This window comes from Citrus clementina, unplaced genomic scaffold (genome assembly GCF_000493195.1).
Source record: "Citrus clementina cultivar Clemenules unplaced genomic scaffold, Citrus_clementina_v1.0 scaffold_1, whole genome shotgun sequence".
Lineage (NCBI taxonomy): Eukaryota > Viridiplantae > Streptophyta > Magnoliopsida > Sapindales > Rutaceae > Citrus > Citrus x clementina.
The window spans coordinates 4,728,061-4,744,607 of record NW_006263303.1 but is presented as its reverse complement, the minus strand read 5'-3'; the positions used below and the strand labels follow the sequence as shown (position 1 = coordinate 4,744,607).

Here is a 16,547-nt window from a genome sequence, read left to right as displayed (position 1 = left end):
AGGAACCAGCAGCAGCAAACATGGCACGGAAAGATGAAGACTCTGATTATTCACTAAGTATTACTCCTGCAGCATACGTGGCTAGTTCGAGCGAGTAGATACTTGGTACTGGAGCAACCTATCATTTGATACTGAAGCAACCTATCATTTGCGCCCTATTAAAGAATGGTTTACGGATTTTCATAATCTGGAATCCGGTGTAGTTGTGATGGGGAATGATCAACCTTGTCGCACAATGGGGATAGGAACAATTCGGCTCAAAATGTTTGATGGAATGGTCAGAGAACTCAAAGAGGTTAGATTTGTTCCAGCTTTAAAGAAAAATCTAATTTATGTGGGTACTTTAAAAGCTAAAGGCTACAAGGTTACCATTGAAGATGGTATAATGAAGTTTACACATAGGGCTATGGTGATTCTGCAAGGGGTTTGGCGTCACAATTTGTACTATTTGAAGGGAGGTACAACTGATGAAGCAAATGTTGTTGAGGAGCACAGTGACACCACCAAGCTATGGCATGTACGACTGAGACATGCTGGAGAGAAGTCTTTGTAAACTCTGATGAGGCATGGACTCTTAAAAGGTACCAAAACCTGTAAATTAAATTTATGTGAGCATTGTGTAATAGGAAAGAAAACAAGGGTCAAGTTTGGTACAGCTAATCACGATACTCGTGAGATCCTTGAATATGTTCATAGTGATGTAAGAGGACCAACCAAGACTGCATCAATTGGTGGAAGCCATTATTTTGTTATATTTGTTGATGATTTCTCTAGACGTGTGTGGGTGTACACCATGCGAGCAAATGATGAGATTCTAGAGATTTTCATGAAATGGAAGAAATTTGTGGAGACTCAAACTGGCAGAAAGATTAAAGTACTACGATCCGATAATGGGGGTGAATATACTTCTGATCCATTCTTACAAGTATGCTAGAACGAGGGTATTAAAAAATATTTCACGGTGAGACATACTCCGCAACAGAACGGTGTGGCTGAGCGTATGAATCGTACTTTACTAGAGAAAGTATGATGTATGTTATCTAATGTTGGTTTAGATAAAAAGTTTTGGGCTGAAGCTGTGAGCTACGCAAGTCACTTGGTAAATCGGTTGCCTTCTACTGCAATTGGAGGTAAAACTCCTATGGAAATGTGGTCTGACAAGCATGCACAAGACTATAATTCCCTTCGTATATTCGGGTGTCTAGCTTATTATCATGTCAAATATGGTAAACTGGATCCTCGTGCTAGAAAAGTTATCTTTGTGAAATTCAAAGGTGGAGTAAAGAGTTTCAAGTTTTGGGATCTCGAAGACAAAAAGTTTGTGTGTAGCAGAGATGTCATATTCAATGAAGTTTCAATGATGAAATCTTCAAGTTCTCAGCAGGTAGAGAACAAGACCAAAGAGGTATTGCAGCGGGTGGAGTTTGATGTAACTTCATATGTACCAGTAAGTTCTACATCAAAGAATGGTTCAATTATGGAGGTAACACCTAGAGTTGAAGAAGATGTTGTTTCTTCTGATATCCCACAAAATGAAGAAACAATTGATAATGTAGATAATGATGATTTTATAGCAACAAGGAGGCCAAGAAGAGAGATAAAGAAACTCGGATGGCTTACTAAAGATATGGTGGTAGCCTATGCACTTCCAGTTATTGATGATGACATCCCCAACACTTTCGGTGAAGTATTACGCAACAGTGAAAGTGATCAGTGGAAGTTAGCCATGAAGGAAGAGATGAAAACTCTCCATCAAAACCAGACTTAGGAACTTGTAAAGTTACCAAAGGGGAAAAGGGTTATTGGCAATAAATGGGTCTACACCAAAAAGCAAGGATCTCCGAATCAAACAACTCCTCGATACAAGGTAAGGCTCGTGGCAAAAGGTTTTGCTCAAAAGGAAGGTATTGACTACAATGAAGTTTTCTCTCCAATTGTAAAACATACTTACATTCGTATCCTACTTACCTTAGTTGCAGAATATGAGTTAAAATTGGCTCAATTGGATGTTAAGACGGCATTCTTATATGGAGATTTGGAGGAGGAAATCTATATGATTCAGCCTTGTGGTTTCAGAGTTGCTGGAAAGGAAAATCATATGTGTAGGTTGATTAAATCTTTGTACGGACTGAAGCAATCACCAAGGCAGTGATACAAAAGATTTGATCAATTTATACAAGGGCGAAAATTTACCAGAAGTGAACACGATCATTGTGTTTACTTTAGAAGACTACCAGATAGAGTTTTCATCTATTTGTTATTCTATGTCGACGATATGCTTATAGCTTCGAAGAATAGAGATGAGATCGAAAGATTAAAAAAGCAACTGGCTTCTGAGTTCGAGATGAAAGACTTGGGTGATGCACAGAGAATACTTGGAATGGAGATTCGTAGAGACAAGAAGAATGAGAGCGTATGGTTGACTTAAAAGTCTTATTTGAAGAAAGTGCTAGAAAGATTCTATATGGATGACAAAACAAAACCGGTATGTATACCTTTAGCTCATTTTAAATTAAGCTCTTCTTCATGTCCTAGATCTCAAGAGGAGCATGATTACATGGCTCGTGTTCTATATGCTAGTGTTGTGGGTAGTCTTATGTATGCTATGGTATGCACAAGGCTCGATATATCTCAAGCAGTGAGCATGGTTAGTAGATACATGCACAATCCGGGTAAAAATCAATGGCTTGCGGTAAAGTAGATTCTCCGATATCTGTATGGGACAGTTGATGTTGGGTTATTGTTCAAAAAGGATTGTGGTCAACAATGTGTTAGGTATTGTGATTTTGATTTCGCTAGAGACCTTGACAAGCGAAGCTCAACAACGGACTACGTATTCACATTAGGTGGAGGTCCGGTTAGCTGGAGGTCGATTCTACAATCGACAATTACTTTGTCCACTATGGAAGCAGAGTATATGGCAGCAACTAAGGCTGTAAAAGAAGCTATCTGGTTGAAAGGCTTGTTAAGTGATTTGAGAGTAATCCAGGAGAACATTGTGGTCTTTTGTATAATCAAAGTGCGATATTCCTTGCGAAGAATCAAACATATCAAGCTCGGACGAAGCACATAGATGTGAAATATCATTATATGAGATAGATTATCGAGAGCGGTGTTGTGTTGTTAAGAAAGATTGATACCAAAGATAATCCATCAGATATGTTGACGAAGGTAGTTTCTGGAGTTAAGTTTCAACATTGCTTGAAACTAATTCAAATCCTTCGATTGTGTTAAGATATGTCCTTCGAGAATTTTGAACTATAGTTGGCTTGATCCCAAATTTTGGGTACGTAGGCAGTCATAAAGATGCAGCCATTTTGGGGATGATGGCTCGTTGGTAGTCAGCTCAGATTTGAAAAATTTTCACCGAGATGGAGATTTGTTGAAGTCAACAAATTGTTGGTTGCACCAACAATTGTAGAGAAGCAAAATCAAAATTGATTTTGTAGCCGAAAAGAAAGAATTGACAAAGGGGATGAATTTGAAAAATAATAATAATTAAAAATTATATTTTTAATTATTTTATTCTTTGCATAGTAATTCATTTCTCCTATAAATAGCTAAGGATTTCATTAATTTGATATCATCCCAAAATTGTTAAGCTTATAAGTTTCTAAGCTTTTGAGAGAAGTGAGAGAAGTGTGTCTGGAGAATTTATCTTTCCTGTAGAGTGTGAGAGTATTGGGTATATTTGGATTTCTGGGAAGTGAGATTCATTACTCAAATATTGTACTCTATTAATTGTTAAATAAACAATTATTCTTTCTTATCTCCGTGAATGTAGGTTTAATTACCGAACCACGTAATTCTTGTGTCCTTTATTTTTTTTATAATTATTTCGTGCGCTTGATTTCGCATTCCGCGCACAACACTTCAATGTTTCACTACAGGAAGTACTGTATTGCACCGAGAAGGCCGGTGTCACTCATGTCTCAAGGCTGGAGGAGCTCAGGTACGAATACTGTAAACAATTCTTACTATGCGTTCATGCATTTGGGAATGCGGTTCTCTCCCAGTTACCTTTTTTTTTTTGGTTTAGATTGTATAATGCATAAAGTTTGTCAATTTTTTGTTTGACAGGCTATATCAGCTATTTTGTTTAACATACTATTTATGCTTTTTCATTCTAGTGCTTCAATCCCATAAAATGATGCAAGCTTGTGCTAATAACTATGCTGTAGAAAAGGACATGCTCAGATGCAAACTATTTAATAAGTAGTCTTTTATTAAGTGTACAATATTATTGTCTTTTTATATATTTGTTCATTTAATCTCCAATACGGAAGTGTTTTTTTTTTTTCCATCATTAAATTGGAGGCTGAGAAGATTTTTGGGCCTGGAAATAAGTATGTTACAGCTGCAAAAATGATTCTCCAAGTACGAATGTCTTTGTTATTGCTTATATAGCTACAGTTCTTTCCAGCCATATTAAAGAAAAGTCATGATAAAGTACAAACTGCCCGTCTCTTTCCAATTTAACATGGCTCATTATATGGCAGAATCTGCTCAACAGAACAGTGAAGCAATGATTTCAATTGACATGCCTGCTGGCCTTCAGAAGTCTTGGTCATTGCTGATAGATATGCCAGTCCTCTTCATGTAGCTGCAGATTTGCTTTCTCAGGTATTTGATTTCTAGTCTTTCTTATAGTTTTTAGATGGAATTATTTATTATTTCACCCTGATTATTAAGCATGAAGTGACCACAGTTTTGCCTTCTATGTTGTCGAGGCATTTAGAAAAGCTTTGTGACTTTTAGACTTTTTTTATCATTGCAAGAACTATTGCATTAACGGTGCCATAGTTAAGCAACAAGGGAAATTATATAATTTTGAAATTATTATTTTCTCAATAATGAACAAAGTTTTCTTGAAAGAAGAAATTGGTGTGGTATACACTACTGCTGGTGCAATGTTGTTGTCTTTATAGAGCTAGGAGTCACTCTTTTCATCTGAAAGGAAGAGGATATCATGATCTTAGGAATCTACAACTCACTTCACTGAAAGATGTTGACCAGTTTTTCTTTTGTATGCTGATTTTGTCACCCCTCTCATACTGCTTCCTTGTTAGAATTCAATTTCTCAAATTACAAACTCTAGTTGCATAACATATGCATGAATAAGAAATGAGTTTCTCAACTTTTATATTAGTTTCAATAGTTTATGTAACTTGATGTCTCTTCTTCACTTTGGCTGAGCGTGGACCTGACAGTCAAGGCGTCCTAGTAATTGTTGGGGATGGAGTAGATATAAAAGCTATTGAGGAAGAAATCAGGATGCAGTGCCAGAGCCTTCCAAAGTGAGAGCTGGCTTCAAAAGCACTGGGCCACAGTTTCATGGTTTTTGCTCGTGAGATAATGCGGGTTAGTCAAGAATTTCCTTCTTTGTGTTTGTACTTTCAAACTTAGATGAAGTTAATTAGCATAATTCTTGTTATTTTCATTCTTTTTGTAAAGAGCTTAGGATTGAGGAATCCCAGTGTAGGTAGAATAGAATGCTCTTCTTGCACTAATAAGTAAATATTGTAGTACCTTATTATTATATGTAAACTGGCTAATAAATATTGTACTACCCATGCCTGCTTCCTGTTGATGAGACTGCTCTTTTTGTCTTTTGGGTTTTACTTGAAGAAATTTTGTATGTTTTAATTTAGTTATCTGGAACCAAATATCAGTATTGTATCTGAAAACAGTCTTCAACAATGAACTCAACCTCAAAAGATTAGTGCTAAATACGATAACAGAGACGTCTGGTATCATTTTGAAGAATTCCGAAAAGGTGAAAATCTTAAATCATACATGTTAACATGCGGTGGGTCTTTGAAATTATATTACTTTCAAACGTACCATTGTTATTGGTTCTTTTAGGCGATCACCTTCTCAAATTTATATGCACCTGAGCATCTAATTGTCAGCGCAAAGGATACTGAAAAATGGGAGTCCATCATCGAGAATGCAGGTACAATTCTGAAGTTCTTCCTTTCATCTATCCTTGTTTTTAATGAGCCTTATTTTATGTTTCCTCGCCATCATTAATTGAAGTACTCTGACTATATATTATGATCTGGTATCAAAAAGTGTAGTTGAGACCTCAATGGGCATTTTGTCATCTAAATGTAACTCTAAAAAAGTATTAATAAAAAATAACCGTGCTCAACTGCCATTGCAGGCTCGATGCTTTTTGGAGAATGGACTCCAGAGAGTGTGGGAGATTACACAAGTGGGACAAATCATGTCCTTCCCACATATGGGTAGGCACGGATGTATGGGGGTGTGTCTCTTGATTCCTTCTTGAAATACGTGACAGTGCAATCATTGGCAACCATGGCGGAAATTGAAGGGTTAGAAGCCCACAAGAGAGCGATAACTCTCAGACTACAGGATATTGCAGCCAGACAAGTTTCCTCAATATGAGATGATAAACTATTAACCCTCCAACAACCATATATCTATACCCCAATTTTTCGGATGTCTGCTCTCTTATTTCAATTTCCTGCAAAATTCATGGGGTTGTCAATTGTGCCATCACTGTTGGAGTTTTATCTGCTGTAGCATGATGGAATCTTGTCATTCAAGTGCTATATAGGCTTTGAAGACCAATTGGCTTTTACGTTTCCTCCATTCTTTCAAGTAATTCCTGACTATCCTCGTGGTCAAATGAGGGAACACAGATATTATAAGCTCTTGGAAATACTAACAAATAAAATAAAATAAAAATAGCCTCAACAGCGCTACTACTAGCACAAATGGAAAAGACAAAAGGGAGAGATTTTGACAGATTGATTTCCAAACAACCAAATAAAGGTATGGTACGTTGTTTCTTAGGCTGAACTCAAGGACTTATTCGACATTTTCTGTACACATGAAGTATCATGAAGGCCTTTTCTTGATGAAGCCTCTTTGACTATTGCTTCAGGTGCTTCTTGTGGATTATCCAAGGCCTTGATACTGTTGGAAAGGGATACTGCCCTGAAGACAACTGCAACTAAGGTCCAGCCAATGACATTACCTGAGCCACATCAGATGTTACTCCATCCCATGAGCAGCAATCGGAAGCCTTTTTCCAGGGCATCATCTTTGGGTAGGAATGATCCTCTCCACCACAACTGAAAAAAGAATCTTCCAGAGTTGTTTAAACTGCAGCAATGCAGAACTTTGTTCACGAGGACACTGTTTTGCGGAACTCTGAGAATCCAAGAGCAATGTTAACTGGAGAAAGAAGAATTGATAACACCAAGTTAATTAACAATCCCATTTTTCTGTAAGAAATCATAAGAACAAAAATTATTACAATTTACATGTAAAAGATCAACGGAGGGGTCAGCATAAGTAGAATCCATTTTTCTGATGAACATTAGCTAGCCAAATAATTGAACTGTCAACAACCTCTCATAAATGTGACACAATGATAGCAGGAGTCTCGGTAATCATGGAGTCAGGCCAGTCTATCAAAAATTTAGCCCAAAATCTTGGTCATCCAAAAGGCCAAGAATATATCATCTATCATTTCGTGCAATATTTATAGAGGAAATTTCAATTCAACAGTTCTGAATTTTACTAGTTTGGAAAGATCATCCAGAATATGTGACCAACTTTTAAAATTTCCACAGGTTCGCATGTCGTGTTCTCTCCGAAATACAGCTATCCATTGCAATAAATTCTATACAATATAAGAAAAGATGTAAAAGAAGAACAAGTAGGTGGCTAGATTGACAATTTTAACAATATATCTCTTAATTTGTGTTTGTGTATTAGGGCGTGTGGTGGAGTTAAGAGTGTAGGAACTGAAATAGTAGATGAGAATTGAGATATTTTGTTTGCTTGGTGACATGCCGTTGGTTGATCTGCTCGCAGACTTCACAGAGAAAGTATCTTGTGACTGACGCACGAGCGTTTAAAATAATAAAGCCGTGGCCTGGAGAACTCCAAGCAGGATATAGCTTAACTTATGGTGGCGGGTAAATAATAGAATCAAAGACACATGTCGCTATGTGAAGCTTCCTTAATCCTTAGTCAACAGTCACCAACTAACCGCCCTTTGAATTTGGATCCAACGGTGCTGATTTTATTATTTAAAAAAGCCGCTGTCCCTTTAAGCCCAATCAACCACCCAATGGAACAAGCGAGCCATGCTCTTATTCCTCCCAAGACCTCTCACTTTAACCAGGACTCTTTGTTACGTCACCAGATTTTCAGCAACCATGTCCACAAATTTGCAAACCCAGGCCTTTGCAGGCAACCCTATAAGATCCAAGACCCCTAAATCGACTGACCCATTTTCCCCAACTTCGGCTCTTGAATCACTCAAAACAAGACTTTTAGACAATACCCTTCACTGCCAACCACAAAAACACCATTCATCATTATCATCATCATCTTCTTCTTCTCCTGATTTCAAGGTCTTGCCTTTCAGAAAGGGCAGGCCTTTGACTTATTCTGGCCCTGGTGAGACGGCGCCGGTTTGGCATCTGGGTTGGATCAGTTTGGGTGATTGCAAGATTTTCTTGGCGAATTCTGGGATTGAGTTGAAGGAAGAGGCTTTGGTTTATCTGGGTTCTCGGTCTGCGGATGATGTGGTTTATTGGGCAATTGATGTGTCTGACGGGGATAGCTTGGCTTCTGAATTCGGTAGTAAACAATTATGCTTTGTGGAGCTGAGGACGCTTATGGTGGCTACTGATTGGGCTGATCAGCGGGCTATGGCTGATTTGGCTATTGCCGGTCATGTAAGTTCCCATGGTGTTTGTTCTTATAGCAATGCTGTGTTCTTTACTGTTGATTTAGTGTATATGTTTCGTAAGAGTTTGGCTTGTCGCAATTGATGGGTGAATTTTGTCTGCGTAAGAGTTTGATTGTTATAACTTTGGTTTATCGGAAAGATAATATCCTTGAACCAAGTTTTCTATCAGTCAATCAACCAGTTGAGGATAAGAATATGATTTAAGTAACTATGAGCTTTTGTTTAAATTATATAATGGATGCTGTTATGGTGCCATTATTGGATAAAAGGGGGGCTTACGTGTTGGGGATGTTTAGGTTACCATCGGATATGTTTTAAGCTTGTGAGGTAGGGTATATGGAGGAGGAGCAATAGTTTAACTTGCGAGGTGATTCAATTATGTTTAATAATTGCATGTTTTTAGGGCATTGGCACATATCGAGCTTTTCGTTGACTCAACTAGAATGACGTTCTTGTTATCTCTGTTAGGCTATGTTACCAACAGACCTTGTAATCTTCTCTTCCCTATTACTTCACAAGTTCTCATTCAAGTTGTTTGAACGCTCCTATAAAAAAAAAAAAAAAAGTTTATATGATTGCTGCTGTGTGCCTTCGCCTTTCAGAATACAGCTAATTTGTTATTCCATTGGATTTGCAATTTTTAATTTCTGAGGATATATTTACATTGGGTTGTGGCATTTAATCAGGCCAGGGCATTACTAGAGTGGCATAATGTATCACGGTTTTGTGGACATTGTGGGGAAAAAACAATCCCTAAGGAAGCTGGGAAACTGAAGCAGTGCTCAAATGCATCGTGCAAAAAGAGGATATACCCTCGTGTTGATCCAGTATGGTGATTATTACTGTTTCTGTTTTTTTCACTTCTCGCATTTCCTTTCAACTAATTCTACTTTTGGAATTCCCATTCTAGAATACTGACCGCACATTGCTTTTTCTGGCTCGTTTTCCTTGCAACAGGTGGTCATTATGTTGGTCATTGACAGAGAGAATGATCGTGTACTTTTAAGCAGACAATCAAGATTTGTCCCACGAATGTGGAGCTGCATAGCTGGTTTTATAGAGGTATAAATCCTGCCAATTTTAAGTTTGTTAGACAGTGGTAGACAATGCTTTATTTGAAAAAAAAAAAAGGGTGGTGGCAGTCACTGAGAATATGATTGTCATGTATTTTTCAATTTATTTAAGGGTCCCCTTTTAGACCCGTCACCGAGAGCCTTTTGTCTTTTATTTCTTAAACCATATCTAGAAGCCATGTCTATTTATGCCCTAGAATCTCAATGAAAAAATTTATTTTGTTATTTATGAAATTATGAAGATGAGAAGACTGAAAATCAGCCTTTTTAAAACGAATATATATAAAATTTAGTAGAAAAGGCTAACATTATGCCATTAGACTCTTATCTATTCTCTACTTCAAAAGTTCACTCGTACCTGTGTTGAAACTTTTCATCAGTTTAAATTCTGTTCTTGTCCATAGCCTGGAGAAAGCTTAGAAGAAGCAGTGAGGAGAGAAACATGGGAAGAGACTGGCATTGAAGTTGGGGAAGTTGTCTATCATACTTCTCAACCATGGCCAGGTATCAGTTTTGTACATATTGTGTAATGGCCTAAAAGTTTTTTTTTTTTCATCTTATAGTTTGGAGAGTGCTAAATGTGAAGTCTGAAGTAGCCTTGATAATTAATTTGTATACATGTAGAATATGTAATATTGGCAGTTCTTTATATGATAAAATTAAACATGTTTTGTTGTACAAACTTTATTTTATAGCCTTAGACGATGTAGGGTGAGCTTGTCTTCTGAACATGTGCAATCATTTTTGCCCCTTGAAGTTGTCAATTGATGTCCCTTTTGGTCTTTCCTCGGCTCTGAAATCCTCTTACTTGAACACACCGTTCCTTATCTACAAAATTATTCCTTTTTTTTTTTCATTAAACAATTTTATCTGAATATTCACAAAGCTTTTCGAGGACAGTATCCCTGAAATCCTCTTACTTTGAACATACGATTCCTTATCTACAAAACTGTTCATTATATGTTATTAAGCAATTTTAGCTGAATATTCACAAAATTTTCTTTGACAGTATCAATCCTTTAAGGTCATGGCTGATTAGATTGTTGCCAACTCTCAGATTATTATTTGGCCTCTATTTTGTTCTGGAAGCATAGAAGTTGAACAATGTAAAAGATTGCTTTTATGGTTACATCTTGTATTTTATTTATCGTAAGGGAAAAAAGAGTAGTACTTGTGTTCAAAAGCAAGAATATCTGTGTCTTAAATGAAACATGTGTTACACGGTCTACTTCATATCCTTATGACATACTTTGTCATCCAAATTTCCATGTTTTGCTGTGTCTCTCTTTCTCTGTGTGAATCAACTTACTGATCCTATTTGATTTGTTTTCAGTCGGCCCAAATAGCATGCCATGCCAGTTAATGGTGGGGTTTTACGCATATGCAAAATCGTTTGAGATAAATGTGGATAAAGAAGAGTTAGAAGGTACATAAATTTTTGACTTAAGAGGATTAAAAATTAGCTCAGCACCCCAGTAATCATTCACTTTGGTTTCATTAACTAAGAACTTCTTTGTTTGCTAAGATGCTCGGTGGCACTCTAGAGAAGATGTAAAAAAGGCATTGACGTTTGCTGAATACATTAAGGCACAAAGAACAGCAGCTGCAAAAGTAGAGCAGATGTGCAAGGGAGTTGAGAGAGGACAGAGCTTAGCAGCCGATTTTAATGTAGAAAGTGGGGAACTCGCTCCAATGTTTATACCTGGACCTTTTGCAATTGCCCACCACCTGATCTCCTCCTGGGTTTATAAGGATGCGCCAGATGGCGTCCAAGTTCAAACAGCACCATCTAGCACTTCTATGTCAAATTTGTAGCTGTGCCTGGTTTTGCCCTAAAGCAGTTATAAATCTATAGTTTTTGTTCTTTATCCCCCACCCCCCCCCCCCCCCAAAAAAAAAAAGATTGTTACCTTATGATATCTGTTATGTTTGTAATCATTTTTGTTCCTTCGGTGGTAAAAGGTAGTTTGTGGTTAATTCTGCGGAAATGCTAGTGTAACACTTATTATTTTCCTGTTGTCATTGTTTAACAACTTCCAGAAATGTAATTAGAGCTGTTGGGCGTTTTGTTGTTACCTGAATTCCAATGTTCTAAAATAAACCATTGGTGGTGCTTAAAATTTAATCTTCATTGAAAATATGCAATATGATTTCTACTGGCTTAGGCTTTCAAGTGAACTAAGAAAATGTAATATGCGGGGCTATAACCGACGGCCGTGTATGATCTTCTGAATTAAAACATCAGGCTACGCAAAATTAAGTTTGCATAGTGTTTTGTTACCCTCTTCTTGTAAGAAGTAAGAGTCCTTCACTGACACATTCATATAAAACAGGAGGGTTCACTTTTATATAATAGGCAAAACTGTTGCATTTAGGTTGTGTTGCGTACCTTCTTGTTAGATCTTGCCCATGTTACAGTTGACCTGGCCAAAGCATCCATGGGATCAATACATTTCTTAAGAAGAGGATCATCTTTTGGTAAAACACCTTGCATTTCATCTGAACCAATGATCACAGCATTTACAGCCCTGACCAGAAGAAGCTGAATCCCAATTCTTAATAGATTCCGTGCCCCTTCCATGTCCCTATGGTTCAGTGCTTCAATTGTAGGAATTATAACATGTTCCATGGTCGCCTTGTCTGGCAAGACAACTTCAAAGCCCTGCACATACAAGTTTTATGAGGATTATCAGATAACTTAACATTGATGAAATGTTAAATTGACCGAGGGAATAAGCGCTTCACAATACCTGATTCTGTAGTTTCTCTTGATAAAATCCAGCAGATAAGGTGGCATCTGTGGCAAGCACCCCAATCCGCACACCGCTTCCAGCTTCTAATGGTTTCAACTTTGCTTCTTTGAGCTCCTTGGCAACACACTCACCAACATGTAGAAAAGGAATTGAACATCCTTCGGATACATCGCCATGCCAAGCATGTGAAATATGGCAAGGCATAACAATGCAACGGGCACCAGCTTGCTCAAGAAATGCCCTTTTGTGCCGCAAATTCTGGGAAACTGCACCTCGGATATGATCTAGTTGGACAGTTTTAGACTTTAATGAGTGAACGGAAGCATGAAACAATTCTTCATTTAATGCCGGGTCATTGCAGACGACAAAAGGGGGGCATTCTTCAGCATCTTTTGCGCTATACCACACAAGCTTTCCCAGGAAATTAAGAGTAGAAGAAACAGACACTCCTCCAATGATGCCAATAGTATTTGCTTGGTTGAGCAGAGAATCAGGCGACTTACTTCTCAATAGAGATGCTGCGGCTGAACCTGGAAACTTCCTGGATTCATGTAGACTTCCACTCTCATGAGATTGTCCCAAAAGTGAAGATGACTGTACAACCGCAGAAAGAATTGGCCTTGTTCTAGAGAGAGTCTTGTTAATATATACAGTACTCAGGAAAAAAGGTGGGCAATTTGGTGTTTGCAAAGACATGGATATGCTTCCATCAAACATACTTTAGCTGCTGAGAATGAAGCTGGTTGCTCTGTACAATATAAACCAGCGAATTTCAATACATACACAGGAAAGGAACAGGAGGTATCTCATCAAGCTCCGAAGAGGCCATAGATACAATATAATATAAGTCTATATCACACTGAATGACCAATCACAATTAAGTTGGTGGAAAGAATTTACAAAACTTACCACCCCATTATTCAGCTTCTGCCAATTGCCGTTTGCATTATGTCCGTTTTTCAGTGTAAAGACATATATATCCCTCACCTGGATCAAATTTTATTTAGAGCACTGTACAGAGAGACAGAAATATGAGTATTGTTTATTCCAGTGACGCTGTAATATATAAAATAATAATACTATTCATATTATAATACTGTTTTTTTTGCGATCTTTCTGTTGTTCAAATAACATTTTCCTTTCTTTCTTTTTTTTTTCTCTTAGTAAATATGACAAAGTTGGCACTGGACTCTAGAAATTAATGTCCATAGGTTGGTCAGCACTTAATAATATTATTCATGCTCTATGCCCGTATTATCATGTTGGAGTTCAAATCTGCGGTCCGGGTTTAAATGATGAACAGCTTGTAATATAGACGACAATAAAAACTCACCTTGTTTTGGAAGGAGAGCTTGTGATGGGATATATATATATGCTGATCCAATGAGGAGACATGATGTTAGTGGGAGAGCTAATCAGAAAAGGTCTGATAAAAAGACATGGCCGCTTAGATAAGTTACAGCTCTTGTGAAAAGTGGTTCATTACGCTATTACATCATTTTCAAAGAATAAAAAATTCCTACATACAATTATTATCTTACCGCCTCAAATGCATATATATCTCTAATCGATTAATGATGTCCCGTATTAAACAAGTAATGACTATCATTAGTAAAAGAAAGAGTCTAACTTATACTGTTGCTGTGAGAGACACAAATTACATTAAACATAACTTAACGTCTGTCTTAGCAAAAACGGCAGTTTCTAAAACTTTGTATTAAAATAATTGTAAGGTGGGGATGTTTGATGTTCCGATATTTTTATTTCCTAGCGTAGGGGTCGCTATTTGAATTATAAACAAAATAGACTAGCTGGTCAGTGGATGACAAATTCTATCCTCAATTTCCGTAACCCATCCGCTGTACTAAATTATTGAAAAGAAATGTTTCATTCTTAGACAACGAAAAGGGCCAGCAGTCTATGGCACTATGACACGTACGCATGCATTTACAGGCAGTGTGATGACTTCAAATGTCTTTCTCAAATCGTCTTAATCATCGGGGCATCTAATCGAATTTGTCTTATTAAGCCGATGCAAAAATGATTAGTAACTCAACAAGAGATTAATTAGTGTGTAAATATCTTCAAGCAATGACTAGAAGGTCGGCTCAAGCCGTCTCATTAGACTTTCACAAGAAGAATTAATGTATTTTCTTTGCGTCTAAACTAATTTTCTTCCAGAGAAATGATGAATAATAATGAACCCCATCTCTAATGTCAAGTAGGTAACATAAATTATGTGGGAGAGGAACACCTAGGTTTATTGATAACTACCTCTACTGATATGAGATTTTTCCAACCAAAATATAACGTGATTTTTGGTGATTATCATATTGATACACTGCTATTGATGCAACATGACAAATATTTTTACAAATTTACCAGAACTGAGATTAAAAAAAAAAAACTAATAATAATAACATAAGTCATTAAAAAAATTATATAACTCGTGAGGTGGAAGACTGATTATGGGTATCCATGGTTCGAACATCTGAAAAATGTTTTGATTTCAACTACCACTGCTATATCAGTTGGGAATTGGAATTCGGGATATCATAACATTGTTGTTATATCAATTTTTATCCAAAATGTTATAACTGAAATATTTATGGACTGCAAATTCTGGATCACTCATATTAAATAATAAGTAATTAATTCTCGTAATCTGATTATCTTAAAATCTATTTGGTATTTTGGTTAGACAACTATGAAAGCTATAACAGTAAAATGTTTGATATTTATGTATATCTATAATTGATCTTGTTTAGGATTTTAGATTTTGTTAAAGTTTAGAAAAAATATTAAGTCATATGGTTTAATAGTATAGTGTCTGATAAGTTTCCTAAACACTATAATATTAAACCATATGACTAAATAGGTTTATCAGATTTTAACAAATTCAAAGATATATGCAGGTGCCTATAATTTTTAAGATATAGAGTTGGAGTGTCACAATAGTATCAAATACTTTTACAACATTATAAAATAATTTTTCAGTAGCTTATAATATTGTAAAAATATTTGACACCATTGTGAAATCCTAAATTTACATTTTAAATAATATGGGCATCCTTATAAGAGAATGATTAATATGTATGTGTGTATATATATAGTCATTATCTAATAAGGGATGAACTAAAAAACCAAAAAGAAAAACACATAATCTAATACAATATATTTTGTCTTATGCTAGAGTGTTTATTTTTCTTATCTTTTAGGAGATCCTTTACTTTAATAAAGGATGAGATCCCTCATTAGAACATTATATAATATATATAGTCATTCTCTTATACAGTTGCCCTCATTTTTTTTTCCATACGAATATAATATTAAGTCATAAAGTTTAATAGAGTCAGTGCAGATACGCTATTAAACTATATGGTTTAATAGTGTGTCAACATCTAAAAAAATTAGGACGCATGCATCTAGGGATATATATATATATATATATATATATATATATATATAATCATTATCTAATATGAGATTTATCTAATATGAGATCCCTTTCTTTAAAGTAAATGATAAGCTATAAGATAAGAAAAATATATATTCAAATGGAGCGTATTTTGTCCAATATAGTGTATTAGCGTATGTATTTTTTTTTCTTTGAAGGAATTCTTACTTTAATAAAATATGGGATCCCTCATTGAAAATTTTATGTGTGCATGCTTATATATATATACACACATAATCATTCTCTTATGCAGACACTCTCAAATTTTTTTTCACGCGGACATGCTATTAAGTCACATGGTCTAATGTAGTTGGTAAGACACGCTATTAAACCACATGGTTTTGTAATTAAAAACTGACTCTATTAAATCATGCTGCTTAATAGTATGTCTGTATTGAAAAAAATGAAGATAGAGTTCAAAAGAGTCAAATCTTTGATGATTCCGCCTTACATGATTCAATTGCGAAAACTTCTAAATAGGCATCCCATATGAACTGAATTATTTATGGTTAAAAAATATTTTTTTA

The 16,547-nt window shown here is 36.1% G+C and overlaps 2 protein-coding genes across 3 annotated transcripts; one reads left to right on the top strand and one right to left on the bottom strand.

Annotated features, from left to right (window-relative positions):
• Positions 1–6,691: 6,691 nt before the first annotated feature.
• On the bottom strand, positions 6,692–13,355 carry LOC18055687 (probable amino-acid racemase). Of its 2 annotated transcripts, none has more exons than XM_006450915.2 (3): positions 12,561–13,355; positions 12,200–12,472; positions 6,692–7,206 (listed from the first exon to the last, which is right to left on the bottom strand). In XM_006450915.2, the coding sequence occupies exons 1-3, from the start codon at positions 13,278–13,280 to the stop codon at positions 7,069–7,071; spliced, it is 1,131 nt and encodes a 376-aa protein (XP_006450978.2). In that variant the 5' UTR covers positions 13,281–13,355; the 3' UTR covers positions 6,692–7,068. The 2 variants fall into 2 exon arrangements, with proteins under 2 accessions (XP_006450978.2, XP_024033426.1); XM_024177658.1 differs by lacking the exon at positions 6,692–7,206 and adding an exon at positions 10,321–10,638.
• Positions 8,094–11,930, top strand: LOC18055688 (nudix hydrolase 19, chloroplastic). Its single transcript, XM_006450916.2, has 6 exons — positions 8,094–8,723; positions 9,424–9,564; positions 9,695–9,799; positions 10,215–10,314; positions 11,144–11,236; positions 11,336–11,930. Exons 1-6 carry the CDS (start codon positions 8,127–8,129, stop codon positions 11,623–11,625), a joined length of 1,326 nt encoding a protein of 441 aa, XP_006450979.1. The 5' UTR covers positions 8,094–8,126; the 3' UTR covers positions 11,626–11,930.
• Positions 13,356–16,547: the final 3,192 nt, after the last annotated feature.

Coding starts and splice junctions, on each gene's coding strand:
- LOC18055688 (XM_006450916.2), top strand. CDS start 8,127: ATGCTCTTATTCCTCCCAAGACCTCTCACTTTAACCAGGACTCTTTGT. Junction 8,724..9,423: donor ATTTGGCTATTGCCGGTCAT/GTAAGTTCCCAT, acceptor GCATTTAATCAG/GCCAGGGCATTACTAGAGTG. Junction 10,315..11,143: donor TACTTCTCAACCATGGCCAG/GTATCAGTTTTG, acceptor ATTTGTTTTCAG/TCGGCCCAAATAGCATGCCA.
- LOC18055687 (XM_006450915.2), bottom strand. CDS start 13,280: ATGTTTGATGGAAGCATATCCATGTCTTTGCAAACACCAAATTGCCCA. Junction 12,473..12,560: donor AAGAGAAACTACAGAATCAG/GTATTGTGAAGC, acceptor TTGTATGTGCAG/GGCTTTGAAGTTGTCTTGCC. Junction 7,207..12,199: donor GGGCAAGATCTAACAAGAAG/GTACGCAACACA, acceptor TTCTTTCTCCAG/TTAACATTGCTCTTGGATTC.